Raw genomic sequence first — 21,133 nt, 5'->3', positions numbered from 1 at the left:
GGTTTATGTGTTAGCTACATATGCACAAGGGCAAGTAGGTATTATGTATCTCAGGTGAGATACCCAGCAGTGGAAGTTGCTTCCAGTACCAGTCACCACATGGGAGCAGGGACGGGTTTACTGTTTCAGAAAGTAAGGCTCAGTAAAACAGTTCTGGACACAGATGCATACAGCTTTTAGGCTTTTGCAGATATAGATATATGCAGATACAGACAAGCACAATGCATCTCCATTACTCTAAATATGTCCAGCAATTCAAGATGTGGCACTGGACAAGTAACACTAACTGTAGACTAACAGACAAACGACTGAGATGACATGCATTAATCACAGATACAGTTGGGGCACTAGGCTGTTACCACAGCAACCGGCTTGACTGATTTACGCTCATGAAAGAAATGAATGCCTTCTCATCTCCAATTACTCCAACACTATCCTGATGGCTAGATGGTGACTTCCTGTTTTGCAGCAAACATGGCATATTACCTCCCGGACACCAAGATGCCAGGGAGGGGTCCCAGACAGCAAAAATGTGCTGTGTGTGTATGTAAGGGGCAAGCCCCCTGTAACTCTTTGAGGGTATCAAAGGGGCACAACCTATGGTCATCCATTAATGCCTTTTTTGATTGTGTGTGTGGGGGGGATGGAAACCCCCGCCTCCCAGATGAGAAGGTGAGGGCGCTGGGTCAATTACCCGATCCAAGGGCAGCCTCAGCAAGCTACCATGCTGAGCAGTGGAATACCTTTGAATCTGGACGTAATTGCCAAGCAAAGAGGCATTCCCTGATCAGACCCTGATTTATGCAGCAGGAGAAAATATTGTTCGTTTCGAAAGGTTTGGAAAGAAGGAAAGACGCTGGTTTTTGCTTTGCTTGAACAGTGGAAGGAAGGTAGGGTAGGCAATATTCTTGAGATCTGCCTAGCTACCCTCCCCCAAAGCAATGGAGTGTAAAGTTTTTGGGAAGAGTGGGCTTTAGATACCTCTCTGTGGCTGATTTATTTTATAACTAAGGATACTTCCCCTCACTGGCCCCGCTTTGCCGCTTCCTGGAGTGTTTTTGCTTGGCTGGATTGTGTCCTTGAATATTACTTCCTTGCCTAGGAGGGCTTGGAAAATCCTAACACACAAAAGCATGCTTACCCCCTTCCAGCAGAGCGGTGCCCCCTTGTGGAGCCAGTGTGGTGTAGTGGTTAAGAGCGGTAGACTTGTAATCTGGTGAACCGGGTTCGCGTCTCCGCTCCTCCACCTGCAGCTGCTGGGTGACCTTGGGCCAGTCACACTTCTCTGAAGTCTCTCAGCCTCACTCACCTCACAGAGTGTTTGTTGTGGGGGAGGAAGGGAAAGGAGAATGTAAGCCGCTTTGAGACTCCTTCAGGTAGTGATAAAGCAGGATATAAAATCCAAACTCTTCTTTTTATTCTTCTTCTTTTTTTATAATATTTTTATTAAGTTTATGAAATACAGAAAAAAGAAATAAAGACATAGATAGAAAAATACAGTAGAGAAATTACAAATTTCCATAATCCTTTTTTCCAACACATCTATTGGACTTCCCCACATCCTCCAAACCCTGCATTCTCTGTAATACAAAATATCAGCAATTTGTTAACTTATTTCCAAGCTTATTGTATCTTTCATTTTATCATGTTGCCTAATTTCAAAACTATTGTAACCCAAATCTTATATGTTTTAACTTAAACATAATAAAGTTATTTCATTATTCCACCTTTGACTTCTTGTACCTTAATTTCCGTTTCATTAATTTACCAATGCTGAAGCAAGAATTTCTAAAAAGAGCATTTTTTAACATTCATACAACTTGTAATGTTTTTTCAAATAGTCTTTAAATTTTTCCCAGTCCTCCTCGATTGTTTCTTCTCCCAAGTCTCGGATTCTGCCAGTCATTTCAGCCAGTTCCATATATTCCATCAACTGCGTCTGCCATTCCTCCAGCGTGGGTAAATCTTGTGTCTTCCAATGCTTAGCAGTCAGGACCCTTGCTGCTGTGGTAGCATACATAAAAAAAATTCTATCTTTCTTAAGTACTCTCTGGTCTACAATGCCTTTTCTTTCTTCCCTGCACTGCCTATTACCCTATATCCTGAATTTCCCCTATCTCTAGTTTTGTACTTGTATCCAAGTATTTTTTTTGTAATTGTATCCAGGTAATTTAAAATTGTATCTAGTTTTCTTTCTTTCCTGTAATTGTTTCTTCACTACTTGTAAATGTGAATCCCTAAGGCAGGGGTCAGCAAACTTTTCCAGCAGTCCACTGTCCCTCAGACCTTGTGGGGGGCTGGACTATATTTTGGAAAAAAGAAGAAGAAGAACGAATTGCTATGCCCCACAAATAACCCAGAGATGCATTTTAAATGAAAGGACACATTCTACTCATGTAAAAACACGCTGATTCCCAGACCGTCTTCAGGCTGGACTGAGAAGGCGATTGGGCCGGATCCGGACCCCAGACCTTAGTTTGTCTACCCATGTCTTAAGGCGACCCTTATGCAATGGTTACATTTGGCGTCTTTGCAATGGAATTGACCCCCTTGTATCCTTGTGCCTTATCAGTGTTTGTTCAACTTTTCAGTGAATGCAGCTACTTTCAGGAAAATAAGAAGTACCTATGTAAAAGCTGTAAAAAGTGGCAGAGTGAGTCAGAGACTGAGCTGGGTGAGTGTTTTGTGCCCCTCTTGGCCCCCTTCTTAGAAACAGAAGGAGTTGGCTGTCTATCTAGCTGTGTTATAAATATCAGCTGGGGTCCAAATTATCTTCCTTTGAACATCAAAGAGACAAGGTGTGAAAATGCAGGCCAGGAAACACCAAGAAAGTTCGTGCCTCATTTTAAATATATCTGATCACATCTTGTCACCTTCCGCTGGTCCCTTGTGCTGCGCGAGAATGTCCATTTTAGATGTTACTTCTCAAAGCTGAAGAATATTGGCTTGGCTCTCACATAAAGTCTCTCAGTTTCAGTTTATATTATGGCTTATATATATGGATTATATATAAACAGGCCAGTTTGAACCAAGTGTGAATTGGGTCTATGCAGCTACAAAATGAGTCACAAAAATTCACATTGATCAGGAGTGATTTAGACTATTCTGGAGGTCAAAACTCTCAGAAAACCAGATAGCCAGTCTCCAAAGTGTTGGAAATTTTCCAAATGGCACCTTATAAGGAGAACACAAGGATTCAGAGAGGGCAGCTGCACATGGCTCTCTCTCTGAACGTTAGGAAGTTTGATGGAGTTTGGTCACATTTTGTCAGCTCATCTTTTGTTTATCCATACCAATAACCAGCCTTTCTTGTTACAGGTAGGTAACAAGAAGTGTGCATGCAAACGAAAACTCATACCAATAACAAACTTAGTTGGTCTCTAAGGTGCTACTGGAAGGATTTTTTTTTATATTTTGTTTCAGCCTTTCTTATACACCTGTTTGCTTCCTAATCCTTTCCCATCATAGCCCAATCAAGCTCAGTTGCATCTAGTTCTGTAGGCTGTGTCACTTCCCTTATACTCCCCCCTACACATTTTGTCCCTCTTTTTGTGTTTCATTTACAGCTGTGCCTGTATTTCTTAGTATTTTGTCACCTCTGTGTGTGGGGTGGGGCTTATCTGCACTGTCTCAAAAATTGGCTTGAAGGTTGCCTGTTTCTTTATTTTTGTGGTACGGGTTTTCCATGTCCAGATGACATATCAGTTTCCCTAGAGATAAAAACAAAACACTTTAGACCTAACTGATAGTTGTACAATGAGTTGAAGAAAATGTTCCAGTTAACATTTGTAAAAAAAAAAGCCTGAAGCTTTCTTATTAGGAATTGTAGGAAAAGACCTGCCAAGGAAACTAAAAAAACATTTCCATGTATGCGACAATGGTGGCAAGAGTCTTAATAGCACAAGGATGGAAGAATGAGGAAATCCCGACTAAAGAACTGTGGCAAAAGAAACTGATAGACTACACAGAATTGGCAAAACTGACACATAAACTGCATGACAAGGACAACTGTGACTTTAAAGAAGAATGGGAACCTTTTACAAAGTACTTAAAGAAACAACAAATTGAACTGGACTCCTTGGCAGGTTTTGAATAAACATTCACAAACTCTTTATTGGTAATATACAGATAGATAAACTGAGGATCTTTACAATTTTAAACATGCAGAAAATAACATGTGCTGAGAAACCAGAGAGATGAGCTGGGGGAATTCGGGGGGGGGGGCAGTTGGAGGGAGGATTTTTCTTTTATGGGGGGAGGGGGAAAATGGGGAGGGGGAGAAAATGAGGATGATGTATTTTTGATAAATTGTTATGTTGAAATTCCTAATAAAAATATTTTTTAAAAAAGGTTTTCTTTTTTAGATTAGGTCTGCATTTTATTTAAAACTGTTTCCTGTGTGTTTACTAATACTTTGTTGTGTGTGGATGTGTGTGTGTGTAAGAGACAGAGAGTCTTTTGAGTACATTGTACACAGTGTACACAGTCCGAAGCATCACACGGAGTGTATAAAGTATAAAGTTTAATTAAAAAAACTTAATGGAACAGGCGAAACAGGAGCATGTGGACATGAATGAGCACTAAAACCTTTCTTTCTTTCTTTCTTTCTTTCTTTCTTTCTTTCTTTCTTTCTTTCTTTCTGCAAACTTTAAAGGTGGCTTGCACAAACCCTATTTGAAATTTGACGGGGTTAACCACCTCTTGAGGGAATACAAGGTCTTCAAATTTCATGCACCTACATCCAGCGACACAAGGGTGTGTGTGCATGTGGCTGTTTTGGTTTCCCAGTGCAAATGAATGCACTGGAATTGAGTTGAATTGGGTGCAAATTGATCCAAAGCAAATCAGGGACAAATCCAAATCAGGATTCGAACCAATTTGGGGTGGTCTGGGTTTCCACACCCCTAAGTTATATCTGTTGCTCATGTATATTTAATACAATTAACCACATTTCCAAATCAGTTTGTGGATATTTTTAAGACTTCATGACAATTCACTAGCATTTTAGAGTGCATTTTTTCTAATTTACCAGTTTTTTTGCATGTATACAGTGGTACCTTGGGTTAACTACTTAATTCGTTCCGGAGGTCCATTCTTAACCTGAAACTATTCTTAACCTGAAGCACCACTTTAGCTAATGGGGCCTCCTGCTGCTGCCACGCCATTGCTGCACGATTTCTGTTCTCATCCTGAAGCAAAGTTCTTAACCTGAAGCACTATTTCTGGGTTAGCGGAGTCTGTAACCTGAAGTGTATGTAACCTGAAGTGTATGTAACCCGAGGTACCACTGTATGTGGTTTTACAGTTGTTGTTTTTTACTTTGTTCTGAGCTTTTAAATTTTGTAAGCGGTGTTCTTTGTTTTGAAACTGTAATAAAATGACTTGGCATGCTATTTTATTAAATACTGACATTTTTGCAGGCTATTTTCCCAAATAAAATGCATTATTAATGTCATCCTCCTCTTGTTGGATTACAACTCCTGCCCTACCTGGTTTAGTGAAGAAGATCACCCTGCTTTATTTTATTGATTTGTTTCATTCATGCATCACTTCCCATGAAACATCCAAAGCAATTTAACGATAAGAAACATCAACAATAAAAACAGATATAAAACCAATTTCAAAGTCAGGTGGGTATAAAAATATCCCCACTCAAAAGGCTTGCTAAAAAGTTCATCAGCAGGTCGTGAAAGGACCATAGAGACCTCCTGATGAGATGGTCTCTCCAGAAGGCAGAAAAACCATCAAAATTTGTTTATTCCACCTCCTTCCCAAACAAAATATTCCCAAAACACATCTTTAGAAACGAGAAGAGTTCTCTCATCATAATTTTGAAGGCTGCAGGTAGGGACTGACTAAAAAGTGCAAATCAAACATGTAAAACAGATGGATTTTAAAAAGGGAATATTGTGGGATTCACATGGGTCTCCCTCAAAGGACTTCAGCAGATTCAGTGCTATTCTTTTTTCCAAATATGTGCACCAGGGTGAGAATTGTGATCTGCACCAAGAGTCCTAGAAGAATGAAGATAACTCTCAGGCTTACCCAAGACATAGGGATGTTTTCTCCTGTAGGGGAAGAGAAGACATTGAAGGAGGGAGCCATCAGAAAAAATCTGGGGATATCCTACTCCTGATGAGAGCCTCACAATACCTCCCCCAAAAAGCTATGAATGTAAGAACATAAAAGAGCCACGCTGTTGGGTCAGGCTAATATTGTGGGCCTGCCCTGTCTGCCCCAGTGGTAAACATTGGGGTTGAGCATCCTTCCTCCAGGGTCCTGAGATGGAGAATGTGAGCTCCAGGTGGCTTCTGAGAGACCCCAATGTGCTCTGACATCTTGCAACCTTTGATAGCAGAGCTCTGGTTGGTTTGCAAAGTTCCCAGACCTGTGAATGTTCAGGCACTGGGCTGTCATTTCAGAATGTGAGACTCCACTCAGAGAAAATCCAGGGGGGAAGATCTGCATTAAAAGAAGATTTTGCTATGCCTCTCCGCAATTTGCAGGCAGTGAACCCCAATAAATATTTTACTTCCCTGGCCCAGTTTTCTTCTTTTAAAAACAGACTTGAGTTAGAGATTTGTTTGTTTATTTATTATTTTATTTATTAAAATTATATACCGCCCTTCATCAGGAGATATCTTCTCTTTAAAAGACATCTGAAGGCAGCCCTGTTTAGGGAAGTTTTTAATATCTAATGCTATATTGTTTTTAACACTCGATTGGGAGCCGCCCAGAGTGGCTGGGGAAACTCAGCCAGATGGGCGGGGTATAAATAATAAATTATTATTGTTGTTATTGTTATTGTATCTCAGGACAGTTCACAGAATAAAACACAAGATGAAACACAAGTAGGGTTGCCAGCTTTGTTCTGGCAAAATACAGAATGGGGTGTAGAGGGGCAGGGAAGTTGGGGGGGATTTTTCTTTCCATCTGGCGCTGAAATGACTTCAGAGCAATCCATTACCATCTATTGCAGCCTAACAGCGTGGCCCCTCTAGAATTTATCACACACGTACACACGTGTTCATAAATCTGTCTGTGCTTGGCTACCCATAGCATAAATACACGACCAATTCATGACCTTTCACATCCTTTCAAACACATGCATTTGGAGAGGATCCCTAACTCAGCAGAGAGAGAGAGAGGACCTAAAATGCAGGATAAAACTGTATCAATACAGGACATAGCATTTTATACTGAAATACGGAAATCCTGTATTATACAAGACAGATGGCAAACCTAAACACAAGCACAGTGGTACGCCAGTTTATGAACAGTCCAGTTTAAGAACGATTTGGTTTACAAACTCCGCAAAACCAGAAATTGTGTCTTGGTCTGAGAACTTTACCTCGGTCTAAGAACCAAATCCAAACGGTGGAAGGGCACTGGCGGCGGGAGGCCTCGTTAGGGAAAGCACACCTTGGTTTAAGAACAGTTTTGGTTTAAGAATGGAGTTCTGGAACAGATTAAGTTCGTAAACTGAGGTACTACTGTAAATATTTAAACCAAAACGACAAACCAGTAACCCCTCCGATTCACTCACAGGCTTGCAGCCAACTCACCCCTAGTCTGGCAGATATTGAGCACACTGAAGGAGATGTTCTTCTGATCGTCTGGACTGGTGACCAGGCAGGTGAAATTGGGCTCTGAGGAGTTGAGCCACCAGGACATGTGGAGGTCCTTGCCATTGTTAGAGAGCTGGAACCAGTATGAGCCAACATCTATGTCCCTGAGGGGGTTCCCTCTTCTCCAGGAGATGTTAAATTCTCCCGTTCCGGACACCTGACATTGCAAGGTCACATTGCAGCCATATGGAGTATTGGACACATTTTGGGGGAGAATCTTCGGCTCTGGGACCGGCTCTGTGGGGAAATGTAGGGAAAGTTTGTGCCATCGGTGCCACTGACGGGTGTCAATAACAGCCCAGTAAAAAGACAGCAGGGGGTGGGAAGGGCTGGGTCCTTTTCCATGCTCGGTTAAGCATCAAACACAAGTGAGAAAACAACCACTTACCGTACACAGTGAGGAGGAATGTTTGATCTTGAAAGTGTTGTGTAGCAAAGCTCACGCGAGCCCTGTATGCTCCACTGTCCTCCATCTGCAGATCTTTGATCCTCAGTGTGGTCTCATTGACCATTTCTAGCCGCTGCCCGAATCTGTCTCTTGGATGAGGCCTCTCCAGCTTTCTACCCCTGGATTCAGCAAACCAGAGTTCCAAACCAGTTTTAAGCTTGAAATCCCATTCAATTTTGTCTACGGTGTCTTCTGAGGGAACGTTCACGTGCAGCAAGACTGACCCTCCTGCGGTCCACCTTACCTGATACTGGGGAGGAACCTCTTCTGGATTACTTAGAGGCCCTATTTATAAAAGAGAAAGGTGAGGGAGAATGTTTATGACCCAGTAAAAATGAAATCGGCACGCTGTTCACAGTCCTCGAAACTTCCATCTGCATTCAGTCGTTACGTTCACCTTTCACACAAAAAACCTCCTCATCCAAACAGCCCTTGCTTCTCTTAACCCTTAAAATCTGGCATTGGTATCCTTATTAACACTGGGAAGGATCACCCATGCAAAACAAGGAAGTCAGCCTCTGGACACATGGAAGGAGGATCCCGAGTCATCCTGGGTCCCATTTGGCTGCAGATGTCCTGCCAGATGTCCTGTCTCACCTGCAGATTGGATAGCCCAAAGCAACAGAATTAGCCAAGTGGTTTTGGACTCCATCTTCTTTGCCACTGTCCTGTTTCAGAGCTGGAATGGGCTCCACTGTGCATGGCTAAGCCCCTCCTGCTTTGACCACAGCCCCCCAACCGCAGCAGTTTCCGCTTTTTCTTTTGGCCCCTTATCTTCTCTGCGACATCTCACTTCCTTTTAAGGATACAGTATCATAGAAACAATTTACCACCACAATGCCTCCCTTTCTGCACCAGCCTCATGTTATTGATGGAAGTTATTTTGCTGACCAAAACAAGGCCTTTGGCTGATTAAGCTACCTATGGCCTTTTAAATTGTTGTGGGAGTATTGCTATTGCTATTATTATTATTATTTTTATTATTATTATTATTATTATTACCCCACTCATCTGGCTGGGTTTCCCCATCCACTCTGGGTGGCTCACAGCATATCAAACATCAAACATTAAAAACATTAAAAACTTCCCGATACAGGGCTGCCTTCAGATATTCTCTAAAATAGTTTTTAATCCCCTTGGCATCTTACAGGAGGGCATTCCACAGGGCAGGCACCACCACCGAGAAGGCCCTCTGCCTGGATCTCTGTAACCTCACTTCTTGCAGTGAGGGAACTGCCAGAAGACCCTCGACGCTGGACCTCAATGTCTGGGCTGTATGATGAGGGTGGAGATGCTCCTTCAGGTATACTGGGCCAGGGCCATTTAGGGCTTGAAAGGTTTTGTTTGTTACTATGTGCTTTGTGGTTTTATATTCCATACCACCCTGAGATCCTCAGGTGAAACCAGTCCTTTACTCAGAACCAGGAGGACTGGAATTCTGCCTTTTGCAGGATACGGGCTGTCAGTTTCCTCAGGCTGGGCACTTTATTTTATTTATTTAACAAGAATTGAATACTGCTTAGTACAAAAGCAAATGAGGCACTAGGTCCAGTCTCCAGCATCTCAAGGTAAGAACTGGTAATGGCCCCCTGTCTCAAGACTCTGAAGTGGGGTTCTGAAGTGAAATTTATGTGTGGAACAGTCAGGGCTTAATTTATAAAGCGAGAGGTATCTGGGCCTAACATACCTGCACTTCACACTACCTGTCTTCTGCCTAAGCCAGGGATGGAGGACCTCAAGCTGGGGGGCCAAGTGCCTCTTGGTCTGGCCTTTAATGTCAGGGATGTGGCTGAATCGAGTGCTGGTGAAGAGTCAGAGTCAGGTGATGAAAGATGATGAAAGATTGCCAGTACAAAGAGAGACAGAGTCTGACTCTGGAGACGAAAGATCACAGACAGAGCAGAAGGGGATGGGCTCTACCTCCCTTTCCCAAGAGTTCCCTGACTCAGATAGCGCAGACAAGCACAGCTTGCAAGAAGGGGGAGAGATAGACAGCAGTGGGAGGGTTGCTAGACAACCAGCAGAGAGACAGCAGACCAGAGAGTGATTCTCTTGAAAGTGGGAGGGAAATACTCCCTCCTTCTTCCCAATCTCGGAGAACTGAAAAGGTCAGAATGCAACAGAAGCCCCATCCTGCATTATCAATCACATGACGCGGCACACACATACTGTTTGAATGGCAATACCCATCAATGGGGGATGGGGGTGTCCCCCTCAAATATTTTATTGGGGGTGGCAGCAAAGGAACCTTGACTCCTATGTCTTCAACCTGTGCCCATGGCACAACATCCACAAAAGAGACTTTCTTTCTGAGACATCTTTTCCGTGTGTGTGTGTGTGTGTGTAATTTGTATTAAATTTTCTGTTTTACAATTTAGAGTATTCATTTAAACAACCTTAAAATATCAATGGTAAGGGACACGCGTGGTTTACCACAGAGCCTAGGACTTGCAGATCAGAAGGTCGGCGATTCGAATCCCCGCGACGGTGTGAGCTCCTGTTGCTCGGTCCCTGCTCCTGCCAACCTAGCAGTTGGAAAGCACAGCAAAGTGCAAGTAGATAAATAGGTACCACTCTGGCGGGAAGGTAAACGGTGTTTCCGTGCACTGCTCTGGTTCACCATAAGTGGCTTAGTCATGCTGGCCACAGGACCCGGAAGCTGTTCACCGGTTCCCTTGGCCAATAAAGCGAGATGAGCGCCGCAACCCCAGACTCAGTTACGACTGGACCTAATGGTCAGGGGTCCCTTTACCTTTACCTAAAATATCAATGACTTCCCTTCTTCTCTTTCCATGGTTCATTTTGCATAGCATACGTCCCTGCATATTTTATATCAACTAAACCGATCAGTATTCCATTATTACTTCCATCAAAACTTATTTACAGTGTTGAATTTACCTTAATGCTGCCAGCGTTTTCAGATGTACACCCCCCCATATATTCAATAAACGTTTTCCAATCTTCTCTAAACATATGTTCTTCTTGTTCTCTTATTCTATATGTTAAGTCTGCAAGCTGCGCATATTCTGTCAGCTTCAGTTGTTGTTTTTCTTTGGTTGGGAATCTCGCTCCTTCTTCCATCTGGGGGCTAACAAAAGGAGACATCTTTTCCTTACCAGGAAGGCTGCCAAATAATAGCAATAATAACAACTGATGCAGTTGCTTAGTAGGCATCCACAGCATGCAGGCTCCTGCGCGGTATCCACAAGCAGTGACTTCCAAAGAGAGGGCGCCCTCTACTGGCCTCTCTCTCTCTCTCTCTCTCTCTCTCTCTCTCTCTCTCTCTCTCTGTGTGTGTGTGTCTGTCTGTCTGTCTGTCTGTCTGTCTGTCTGTCTGTCTCTGCGCCTCCGCTCCCCACACTGAATGATTGAAGTCTCTGGCGAGGGTGGCGCTGCAGAGAAAAGCCGTCGAAACGTCCGGAAACATTTCTGGCGTTAATAGGGGAAAGTTGATCAGAAGAGCGGGGTTGAGATGCAGGATCCAGTTCACACTGCCCTGCCATAGCTGTCAACGTTTCCATTTTTTAAAGGGAAATTCCCTCATTCCGAATAGGATTCCTCGCAAGAAAAGGGAAAAGTTGACAGCTATGTGCCCTGCTCCTGGCACACTTCCGCTGCACTTTTTGGAAAGGTCGTTCTCGGAATGGGGTGCCCCAGCGGTGGAGAATGCCCCGTCCCTCGCCATTAAAACCAGGAGGAAGAAACGCCCCTCGCTGGCATTCCCTGTTGCAAGGAGCCTGGAGAGGAAGGAAAGCCGCGCAGCGACGCGGACAACTCGCTTCTGCAGCTCCGCTCGGCCGCCCCGCCGGGAACATTCTCCGACGGGAAGAGCCTCCCTGTTGCAGCTGTTGCTCTTGTTTTGGCAAGTCCTGCGATGGAAGCGGGGACTCGGGGCTTGTGGGGGACAGAAACTCCTCTCGCAATTTAATTTCTCAACATTCTTCATTCATGAGCATAAGACTTTTTTTAATAGCCAGTCTTTGCAAAGAGAGCAATTCTGCTCCTCTCCCACAAAGCATTTGCAACGATACACTTCCATAGAGAAGCAAACATGACTTTTTCTTGCGGACGTTTCCTCTTCAGAATGTTTCTGTAATTTCCTCTGTGTAAATCGTACACTGTTTGTCCTGTAGAGCAACAAGACCTGCGCAAGCAGCTGGTGTTTCCAAAGGCTGGGGAAGAGACTAAGCATCATTGTATCTCCCCGACATTTGCCTCTTGCAGTTGCCAGACTCCTCTGGAGAAGGATTTGGGAGCCATCTTCCCCTCCCCTCTGAGCTGTATTTAAGCCAGGCTGCTTCGAGTGTAGCAAGAACAGGGCCAGAAACTTCATTGTCCGTTAATTCTTGTGTTGCTTTGTATCCATGTACTAAAGCCTCTGGGTTGTGGGTTTTTTTTTGTGGGGGGGGGGGATAATATTAAATTTATTCATTTTTGGCCAAATTGTTTATTTCTGTCATTTTTTAAATTTACCGTCATATTTTGTATTTTGTACATTTTTATTTCCACTGCTCTTTATTTTGTGGTTTTCAACGTTTGCTGTGAGCCACTTTGAAGCTGTCCTTCTTACAGTGGTGAAACAGATGCCACAATGACCACAGGCAGGACCTGAGCTCAACAGCAGCAAGTCTCCCCATTGGTGAGTCCCAGAAACAGCCAGTCTGGTGCATGATTGCCGCTGATGCCTCCCTGCACTTCTGGAGAGATACAATGGAGGATTTTTCTCACAGAAGGCCTCTTCTTCGGACTATTGCTGTACTCTTCCTTGGGTAAGAACTTCACTGCTTTCTCCCTCAAAAAACAAAGCAAAAACCCCACCTAAATGCATGGTGGGGGCGCTCTGAGTTTCATTTGTAATGAAGAGGGAAATTATTGGCAATATTGGTTACTAGCACTCAGGGCCTCCTCTCCCCAGCTGGAACCCTCCAAGAACACCCTTGTTGGCTTCCAAGGAAGCTCCAACAGAAGGCTTTTGAAAGTTTAATTCTCTGTGTGATATTTGTTACTGAACTGAACTTGGGGGGACAATTTTTTTGTATGATGAAGGTGGTCATCTCCCCTGAAGGTGTGGAGTGAGATGGGATAAACACACTGGATATGATGACTGCAAGTCGACCTCGTCTCTAGGGCAGAAATGTTTTCCTGCAGGATTTTTCCCTGTGATATGCCATTCATTAACCAATACAAAATAAATGTCAGATAAGAGCAAGGGTAGGCAACCTAAGGCCTGGGGGCCGGATCCGGCCCAATTGCCACCTCAGTCCGGCCCGCAGACAGTCTGGGAATCAGTGTGTTTTTACATGAGTAGAATGTGTCCTTTTATTTAAAATGCATCTCTGGGTTATTTGTGGGACATAGGAATTTGTTCATATATTTTTTCCAAAATATAGTCCGGCCCCCCACATGGTCTGAGGAATGGTGGACCGTCCCAAGGCTTAAAAAGTTTGCTAAGAGCAAACAGTGAATTAGAGAAGCCAACCAATGAGCAGGAAAAGGCGACTGGGGATCTTGGTGGAACAGAATCAGTTTCTTCTCTGAACTTAACTTAACTCGGTTTCACAAAAAAATGTTCATAATCATTTTTTCATGAAACACACATGCAGTTGGTTTTCAGATTGCTGCTTAGAATAATTTTTCACTGGGTTAGAGCTTTCTATGCTGAGTTTTCAGCAGACATTTTGTAAACTGCTTTGAGACTTTCTTACCACAAAGCAGTATGTAAGTCCTATGAACTGAAATAAATGAACTTTTGTTCGTTGTTTGGGGAAATTCTACTACTTTTTCTGAATTTTTCCTTGTGACAATTACACAGAGCCAGATGTCCCCCAAAATATTGGCAGCTTTGAAAAGATTTAAGTGTTTAATCAATTGCTTTTTTTTTTACAGATGAAGTTCAGACTTTACTGAACAACAATGATACTAATTTCCACCTTTGTATCTATCTCCTCCCCCACCACCTGCCCATCAATAGAAGCTTTAAGGTATCCAGTGGGGAATCCAACCCATCAGGTGAATGGGATCCTGGGAGGATCTGTCTCATTTTCTGTCAATTTATCCCAAATAATAACAATTGAGAAAATTGAATGGGACTTCTGCCCGAAAACTGGTGGTCTGGGCCTTTGGCTTAGTGAAGACAGACATGGGAAACTAGATCACCCAAATCCCACTGAGCGGTTTGGAGAACGGCTAGACATGGCAAACCAGAAAATGCTGAGGATTAAAGACCTGGAGTTGAATGACAGTGGGATATACAATGCTCGCATCTGGTTTACTAAGGCACTGTTTCAAGAACAGAGTTTCAGCCTCACTGTTTATGGTAAGCTGTTATTATCACTGTCTTGATAAAGGAATAGGATCAACAGCATTTTCCTACATATGTACTGAGGGGCATGTGGGACAAAGGCTTCATGTCACTTTCATTTGTGTTCCACAGAGCCAGTGCCGACACCACAGATAGACCACCAAGTGGAATCCAAGACTCCAGGAGGATGTAATGTGACCTTACAATGCCACACACCTGGAAGGGAAGATCTCAGTATCTCCTGGGAAACAGGGGATCCACACAGGGCCTTAGGAAAGAGTGTGAATCAGTACCAGGTTTCTGACAATGACCAGGAGCTCCATGTCTCCTTCTGGAACAGTTCTTTGGACTCTAAATTCACCTGCCTGGTCAGCAATCCTGTTGGTGAAATGAGAGCCTCATTTGACTTGCTCAACATCTGCCAGAGTGATGAAGGTGAGCAATATATCCTTTCCTTCATTATCCAGAGGAGGTGCTTGTGGTGGCGAAAAGGCAGGCTAGCCATTAACATGAGGGGCTTGAGGAGATGTGTTTGTATTAATAAATGCTGCTCTTCACATGCTTGTGAGCAGGATTGGAGCATACAAAGAGCTCCTTGAAGACTGGTCTGATCCTGTGAATTGCTGCTGCTCCCCCATCTCCTCCTATTCCTAGTTTAAGAAATTGATTCAGGCCAGGCAAGTGTGTCTGACAGGGCATTCACAGCCCAAATCATTGCAATATGAACGGGACAGATCAGCAACACTTGCTTATCTCTTGTTATTTATTCTACTGCTCTTGGCCAGGTGTGAGCATGAGAATGTGAATCTCGGGGTCATGGGTTCAAGCCACTCCTTGGGCCAAAGATTCCTGCAAAGTAGGGGGTTGGACTAGATGACTCTACTCGTCCCTTCCAACTCTACAATTCTATGATTCTATGAGAGTCAGTCATTCTGTCGGTTGTTATTAGAGTATGTTTTGAGAAACTCTTATTGTTCATTGCAGGTGGAGAGCTTGGACGTTGGAGTTGGATTCTATGGCTTTTCTCTTCTCTCATAGTTCTGGTGATAATGGGGATGGGGGTGGTGATGTGCTGGAAGATCAGATTAGAAAGGAATAGAAGAGGTAGGACCATCTCTATTGATCTTCCCATCTCTCCTGAGATGGAGGCTTCCTGCCAAATATACTGTGAGGGGAATCAGAGCTTACAGGGTTAAACAGCTCAGAGTCCAGCATCCTGCCTACTGAGGTGCGGAGTTCCACATCGGGGAGTTTTGACCATGAAGGGAGACAATTTGTTGATTTATTACGGCTGTAAAAACGCTTCTAGATTAGAAAGAAGATGAGTACAGACTCTGTTTTCTGCATTCTTGCACACACACAGCACCCGCTGTGTTTACTCTGCTATGGTCCAGAGGAGCAGTGATGCAAAAGGAAGCCTACTGGACCCTAATCACACCACATAAACCTCTACCTTTCTTTTGCTTATCCTGTGAGTCAGTGCCATGGACTTAGTAATGTGTTTCATTTTGCACTCCACAGGTGTTCTCTCTGTGAACTCAGAGAGGAGCCACACAGAAGATGGGATGATGAGGTGAGATGATCAGTGCGCAAAGGAATGAAGGGGTGATTGGTAGATACTAACAATGAAAGCATCTGATACATTTGGGAGGCATTTATGACGTTATTATTAAAGTTGCAATCTGTTATTTTTGAAGAAACCACAGCAACAGCAAGAACAAGTGGATTTCCATCAGGCCAGTGACCTGATAATGAATGGCAATCAATTTGGCACAACCTGTCCCTACGAACCATCTCTGCTCGCCTGCAGGAAGCTTCTCTTAAAATGATCTTTTGCTGGCTCTGGACTCCATCACTTACAACCAAGATAAACTCTAGCATCTCTCCCTTATGCTGGAAAGGCTCATATTTACATGTATGGTGGAGCTCCATGTTGTAATACTCCTATTTCCAAAATTATGCAACAATCCCTTCCACCCACATGAGCTCTTGCCTTGTTAACATTAGACTCAAATTTAAACAATAACCTTAAATGCAGAGACTTTGTATTTTTACAATTAATCAGCAGCACAATTTGCAATAGGTCAATACTGGAAACAACCAATAGAAATCCCCTTTGAAATCTGGGTAAATAATATTTGGAATGTGGCTCTATCTGAACACCTTACTCACCATAGGAAGGTAATTAAAGGCACTTCAAAATAGACACTTTTGGTGAGACCTGGCTTCCATTCTTTTCCTTTATAAAATGAGACAGAGTATACTTTTATTCCACGCACAGCATAAGAATCTCTGTGGGGAGGCTACTTGAATTGACAATGCATAAATAAATGCATTGCTTGTGTACTGTGCGCTGCACATGAAACTTAATAAGAATGTACCACTGGACAAGTTACTGTATTTGTATGTTGCTCTTGTATTTATATTTATATTAAAACAATAAAAATTATTTGGATTAAAAACAACAACAGGCCAGTGACCCAAACCTCCTGATCAAAAGACCTAACAAATGGATCATGGCACAAGAGGAGGCAGGGCCGTGTTTAGCACATGCGATCCTGTTCCCATCAGGGGAACATGCCTGCCCTTGAGCATGAATAAAGTGAGCAGAACTGAACCCTCCCCTCTCCAGCTAGTGAATGGAGATTTCAGCCCTCTGGCTGCAGTGTTCTGCTTCCCACATCCTTCCCCCAGTGAACCCAACAGGATTGCACTCTCCCCAGCACAGGTGAGGATCCAGCACAGGTGAGGACCCTTCAGGCTCAAGCCCCAGCCCCAGCTCAGCTGGTTCTGGAGGTGGAGAATGCTGTGCAGGCTGGGATTCCTCAGGTTCAGCCTCCAAGTCTGAATCTCAGGCCATCACACCCTGAAGTGTGTGACCCTTTTTTTGGATTACAACCCATTTTTGTGGGGAGACCCCATTGGTAAAACAGCCCCTTGAGTTACAACCTGTTTTGCTTTACAACCAGACCTCCGGAACAGATTATGGTTGTAAACTAAGGTATCACTGTATATTCCTGGCCAGAAATATTCATGAATTTTGTGAGGAGGAGCCACGTGGTCCTTCTCTCCTTTGGTCCATGGATCTTCTCTTCCCTGGGTAAGAAAAACAGAATGCATAGGGTGAAAAGCTATAGGTTTGCTTGTCATGAAGCGAAAAGTAATGGACAATGATGGGGTCAACTGGAGAATAGGCCCCCTCCCTGAAAGCTCCACACCACCACCGGAGTCTCAAGGTCAATGTGGTTTGGCACCTGCTGGGGGCTCAAATTCCACTGACAAGAGCCCTCACCTCACCAGATTTTCTTCTTTCCACCACTACTTTCACATTCTGGCCAGAGGAGGCTGGGGACAGGGAGGAGTTGCCCGTTCAGGATCCCCCAGAGGGACCGGCTAGACTGGGACAGACCCTGGGGAGCTCAGTGACCCATCCACCGGGAGGATCCTAGAAATTTCTTAGTGGGGAGGGTTCATTTTGTCCTGTCCAGGCTCCCCCATCAGTCACCCTAGTGTGCAGAACTGGCCTTGTTTTCAGAGTCAGGCTCTGGCTCAAGCACTCTGCCTATTTCCCCAGCCTGAGGTCAAGTACAGTGTTGTACCCAACTCTCTCAGCTGTTTCTTCATAAAGCTTGATTTCCAGACCCTTGATCATCTTAGTTGCCCTCCGCTGCACACGTTCCAGCTTGTCAATGTCCTTCTTAAATTGTGGTGCCCAGAACTGGACACAGGACTCCTTGAGTGGTCTGACCAAGGCAGAATAAAATGTGACTATTACTTCCCTTGATTTGGACACTAGACTTTTGTTGATGCAGCCTAGAATAGCATTAGCATTTGCTTTTGCTTTTGCTGCTGCATCACACTGTTAACTCCTGTTAAGCTTGTGTTCTACTAAGACTCCTAGATCTCTTTCACTTGTACTACTGACAAGTCAGGTGTCCCCCATCTTATATTTGTGCTGCTGGTTATTCCTCCTAAATTCTCTCTGAATTGCTATATGGTACTCCTGCATTTACTCTGCCCCATTCTCAGCCACCCACCTTTAAATTTTCACAAAAAAATAAAAGCTGCTCTGCCACCTTTTTCTTTTAAAATAAAACAGTCCCGGTTCAAGTGGAGCCCCTCCCCTTTGTACAGGCCTAGGTTGCTCCCCAAATGTTCCCCAATTCAGAACAAACGCAAACTCCTCCTCCAAACACTATCCTGTCATCCACACATTGAGACTACACAGCTCTGCTTGTCCATCTGGCCCTGCATATGGAACTGGTAGTACTTCAGAGAAGGCTACCTTGGAGGTCCTGACTTTCAGCATCCTTCCCAGCACCCTAAATTTGGCTTCCAGGATCCCTAGACTACATTTCCCCATGTCACTGGTGCAAACATTCACTGTGGCCACTGACTGCCATGAGCAACATCCACAACCTTGGTTCACCCCTTGGTTCATCGGACACCCAACTATCTATATGTTGATCTATATTCTTAAGTACCACGATCTCACCACCCACAGGAGAGGCATCTTCCCACAAGAGGGAGTAAAGACCGCCATCCTGTACAGCTTGAAAAGAGGATGAGATACATTTGTGGAGGAGAAGACTGTTGAGGGATTCTAGGCAGGATGGCTCTGCTCTGCCTCCTCCATTGGAGGCAGCCATGCTTCTGAATACCAGCTGCTGGAAACCACAGAAGGAGAGAGCATCCTGGCGCTCAGGTCCTGCTTGCCAGTTTCCCACTGGCATCTGGCTGGCCACTGTGAGAAGAACAGGATGCCAGGCTAGATGAGCCACTGACAGGCTCTTCTTATGTTCTGACATTCCTGATTAACTCCAGAGGGGAATTAACTCCCCTCTGGAGTTAATTCCATACCTTTGGAGTTCAGGGGCATATGAACATTCCTTTGGGGTTTAGTGACATGTGAGCTTTGCTTCTTTGAACCTCTTTCAAGCAAATAAAAATCTGGGCAATTAGAATGCTTTTTGTTGTTGTTAAATTTGTAACAGCCTCCTCAGTCTCCAAAGCTACTTGCATTTTTCATTGCTTTGGCTCTGCCCAGATCTGTCAGAAGACTTTTCTTAATAGCCAATCTGTGCAAACAGCAATTCTGCTCCTCCCCTACAATCCACACCCAGCGTTACACTTCCATAGAGAAGCAAACATGACTTTGTCTTGCAGACGTTTCCTCTTCAGAATACTGCTGTACTTTCTTCTGGGTAAGTCCCACACCATTTGTCCTGAATAGCAGTAAGATCTGTGCCAGCTGCTGGTTTGTTCAGCAGGTTGGGGAAGAGACTGACTAACTTTGTCCTCCCTAACATTTGCCTCTTTCAGCTGCCACACTCCTCTCTCTGGAGAAGGATATGGGAACGCAGTTGTAAGCCATCTTTCTCTCCCCTCTGAACTGCATTTAAGCCAGGCTGCCTGGAGTGTAGCAATACCCGTGCCAGAAACTTTACTGTGATAAAGCCTCGATGTGTTTTTTGGGGGAGGGTAATGTTGAATTTATTCTGTGTTTGCCAAATTGTTTATTTCTGTCTTTTAAAAAAAAATTACTATCATATACTGTATTTCTTACATTTGTATTTTCAATGCTCTGTATTTTGATGTTTTGGACGTTTGCTGTGAGGCACTTCCTGGTTTAAAGGGGAGGATCTGATCTGCTGGGAAGCGACAGGACAGACGGACATGACCGTTATGTTCGCAAGTTCACGACTCTTCTGAATAAGACCCTGTACTCGGGCCACGCTTATAAGATGGATGAACAGGCTTATTTTAGAGCATCTATCTTGTGCAGAAGAATGAAGTTGTTCTCCTCACAGTAGTGAAACAGATGCCAGAAAGGGACCTGAGCGCAACATCAGCAAGTTTCCCATAGATGATTCCCAGAAACGGCCAGTTTGGGGCTTCAATGCCACTCATGTCTCTCTGCAATCCACAATCCACGACTGTGGATTTTTCTCACAGAAGACCTTTTATTCCGAGTATTGCTGTACTCTTCCTTGAGGAGGAGGAGGAGGAGGAGGAGGAGGAGAAGAAGAAGAAGAAGAAGAAGAAGAAGAAGAGGAAGAAGAAAAAGAAGAAGCGGAAGAAGATGATTAGAACCATTAATGTTTTTAACTTCTTATTCATCCTCCTTCATAAGGTTCCCACAGCAGGTTACAATCTTTTAAAATGCAGCATTAAATACAGCAGCCTGCCACAAAGAAGGTTTCCTCCTGGGCTGACACTCCCCCCCAAAAAAAAGTTTAAGGAAGGTGAAACTACCAAGAGTGCCCCTTCTGCTGGTTTTAACAGCTGAGATGGTCTATGGGGAAGGAAGAAGAAGAAGAAGAAGAAGAAGAAGAAGAAGAAGAAGAAGAAGAAGAAGAAGAAGAAACACACCTAAATGCATGGAGGGGGCACTCTAAGTTTGATTTGGCATGAAAAGGGAAATTATTGGCAATATTGTTTGCTAGCACTGAGGGCCTCCTTTCCCCAGCTTGAACCCTCCCACCCTCCCAGAACACCCTTGGTGGCTTCAAAGGAATCTCCAAGAGAAGGCTTAATTATTTTTGTCATATTTGTTACTGAGCTGAAGGGGGAGGGAGGAGAGACTGCATCTATGATGATGGTGATAATCTCCCCTGAAGGTGTGGAGTGGAATGGAATCTCTAGGGCGGAAATGTTTTCCTGAAGGATGTTTTCCTGTCATGTGTCAGTCATTCACCAATACAAAAGAAATATCAGTTAAGAACAAACAGTAAATCAGAGGAGCCAACCAATGAG

At 44.0% G+C, this 21,133-nt stretch overlaps 2 protein-coding genes across 15 annotated transcripts in view; one reads left to right on the top strand and one right to left on the bottom strand.

The window, feature by feature from the left end:
- Positions 1-21,133, top strand: part of LOC309329961 (T-lymphocyte surface antigen Ly-9-like) — a 319,160-nt gene that overhangs the window by 294,587 nt on the left and 3,440 nt on the right. For 4 of the 14 annotated variants that reach the window (XR_014151240.1, XR_014151241.1, XR_014151242.1 and 1 more), the window contains exon 1: positions 19,220-19,581. Coding sequence is in view for 8 of the 14 variants with exons in the window: in XM_081841293.1 (XP_081697419.1) it covers positions 19,341-19,581 (241 nt within the window). In the remaining 6 variants the exon portion in view is untranslated. The other 10 variants (XM_081841298.1, XM_081841294.1, XM_081841297.1 and 7 more) reach the window with 10 other exon arrangements.
- Positions 4,226-8,909, bottom strand: LOC309330613 (SLAM family member 7-like). The gene is made up of 3 exons (XM_081842330.1): positions 8,017-8,909; positions 7,566-7,865; positions 4,226-6,068 (listed from the first exon to the last, which is right to left on the bottom strand). The coding sequence occupies exons 1-3, from the start codon at positions 8,138-8,140 to the stop codon at positions 5,932-5,934; spliced, it is 561 nt and encodes a 186-aa protein (XP_081698456.1). The 5' UTR covers positions 8,141-8,909; the 3' UTR covers positions 4,226-5,931.

The sequence above is a fragment of the Podarcis erhardii genome (genome assembly GCF_964252035.2).
Source record: "Podarcis erhardii genome assembly, chromosome: 15".
Lineage (NCBI taxonomy): Eukaryota > Metazoa > Chordata > Lepidosauria > Squamata > Lacertidae > Podarcis > Podarcis erhardii.
Note: the sequence above shows the minus strand (reverse complement) of the source record. Positions and strands in the feature narration are given on the sequence as shown.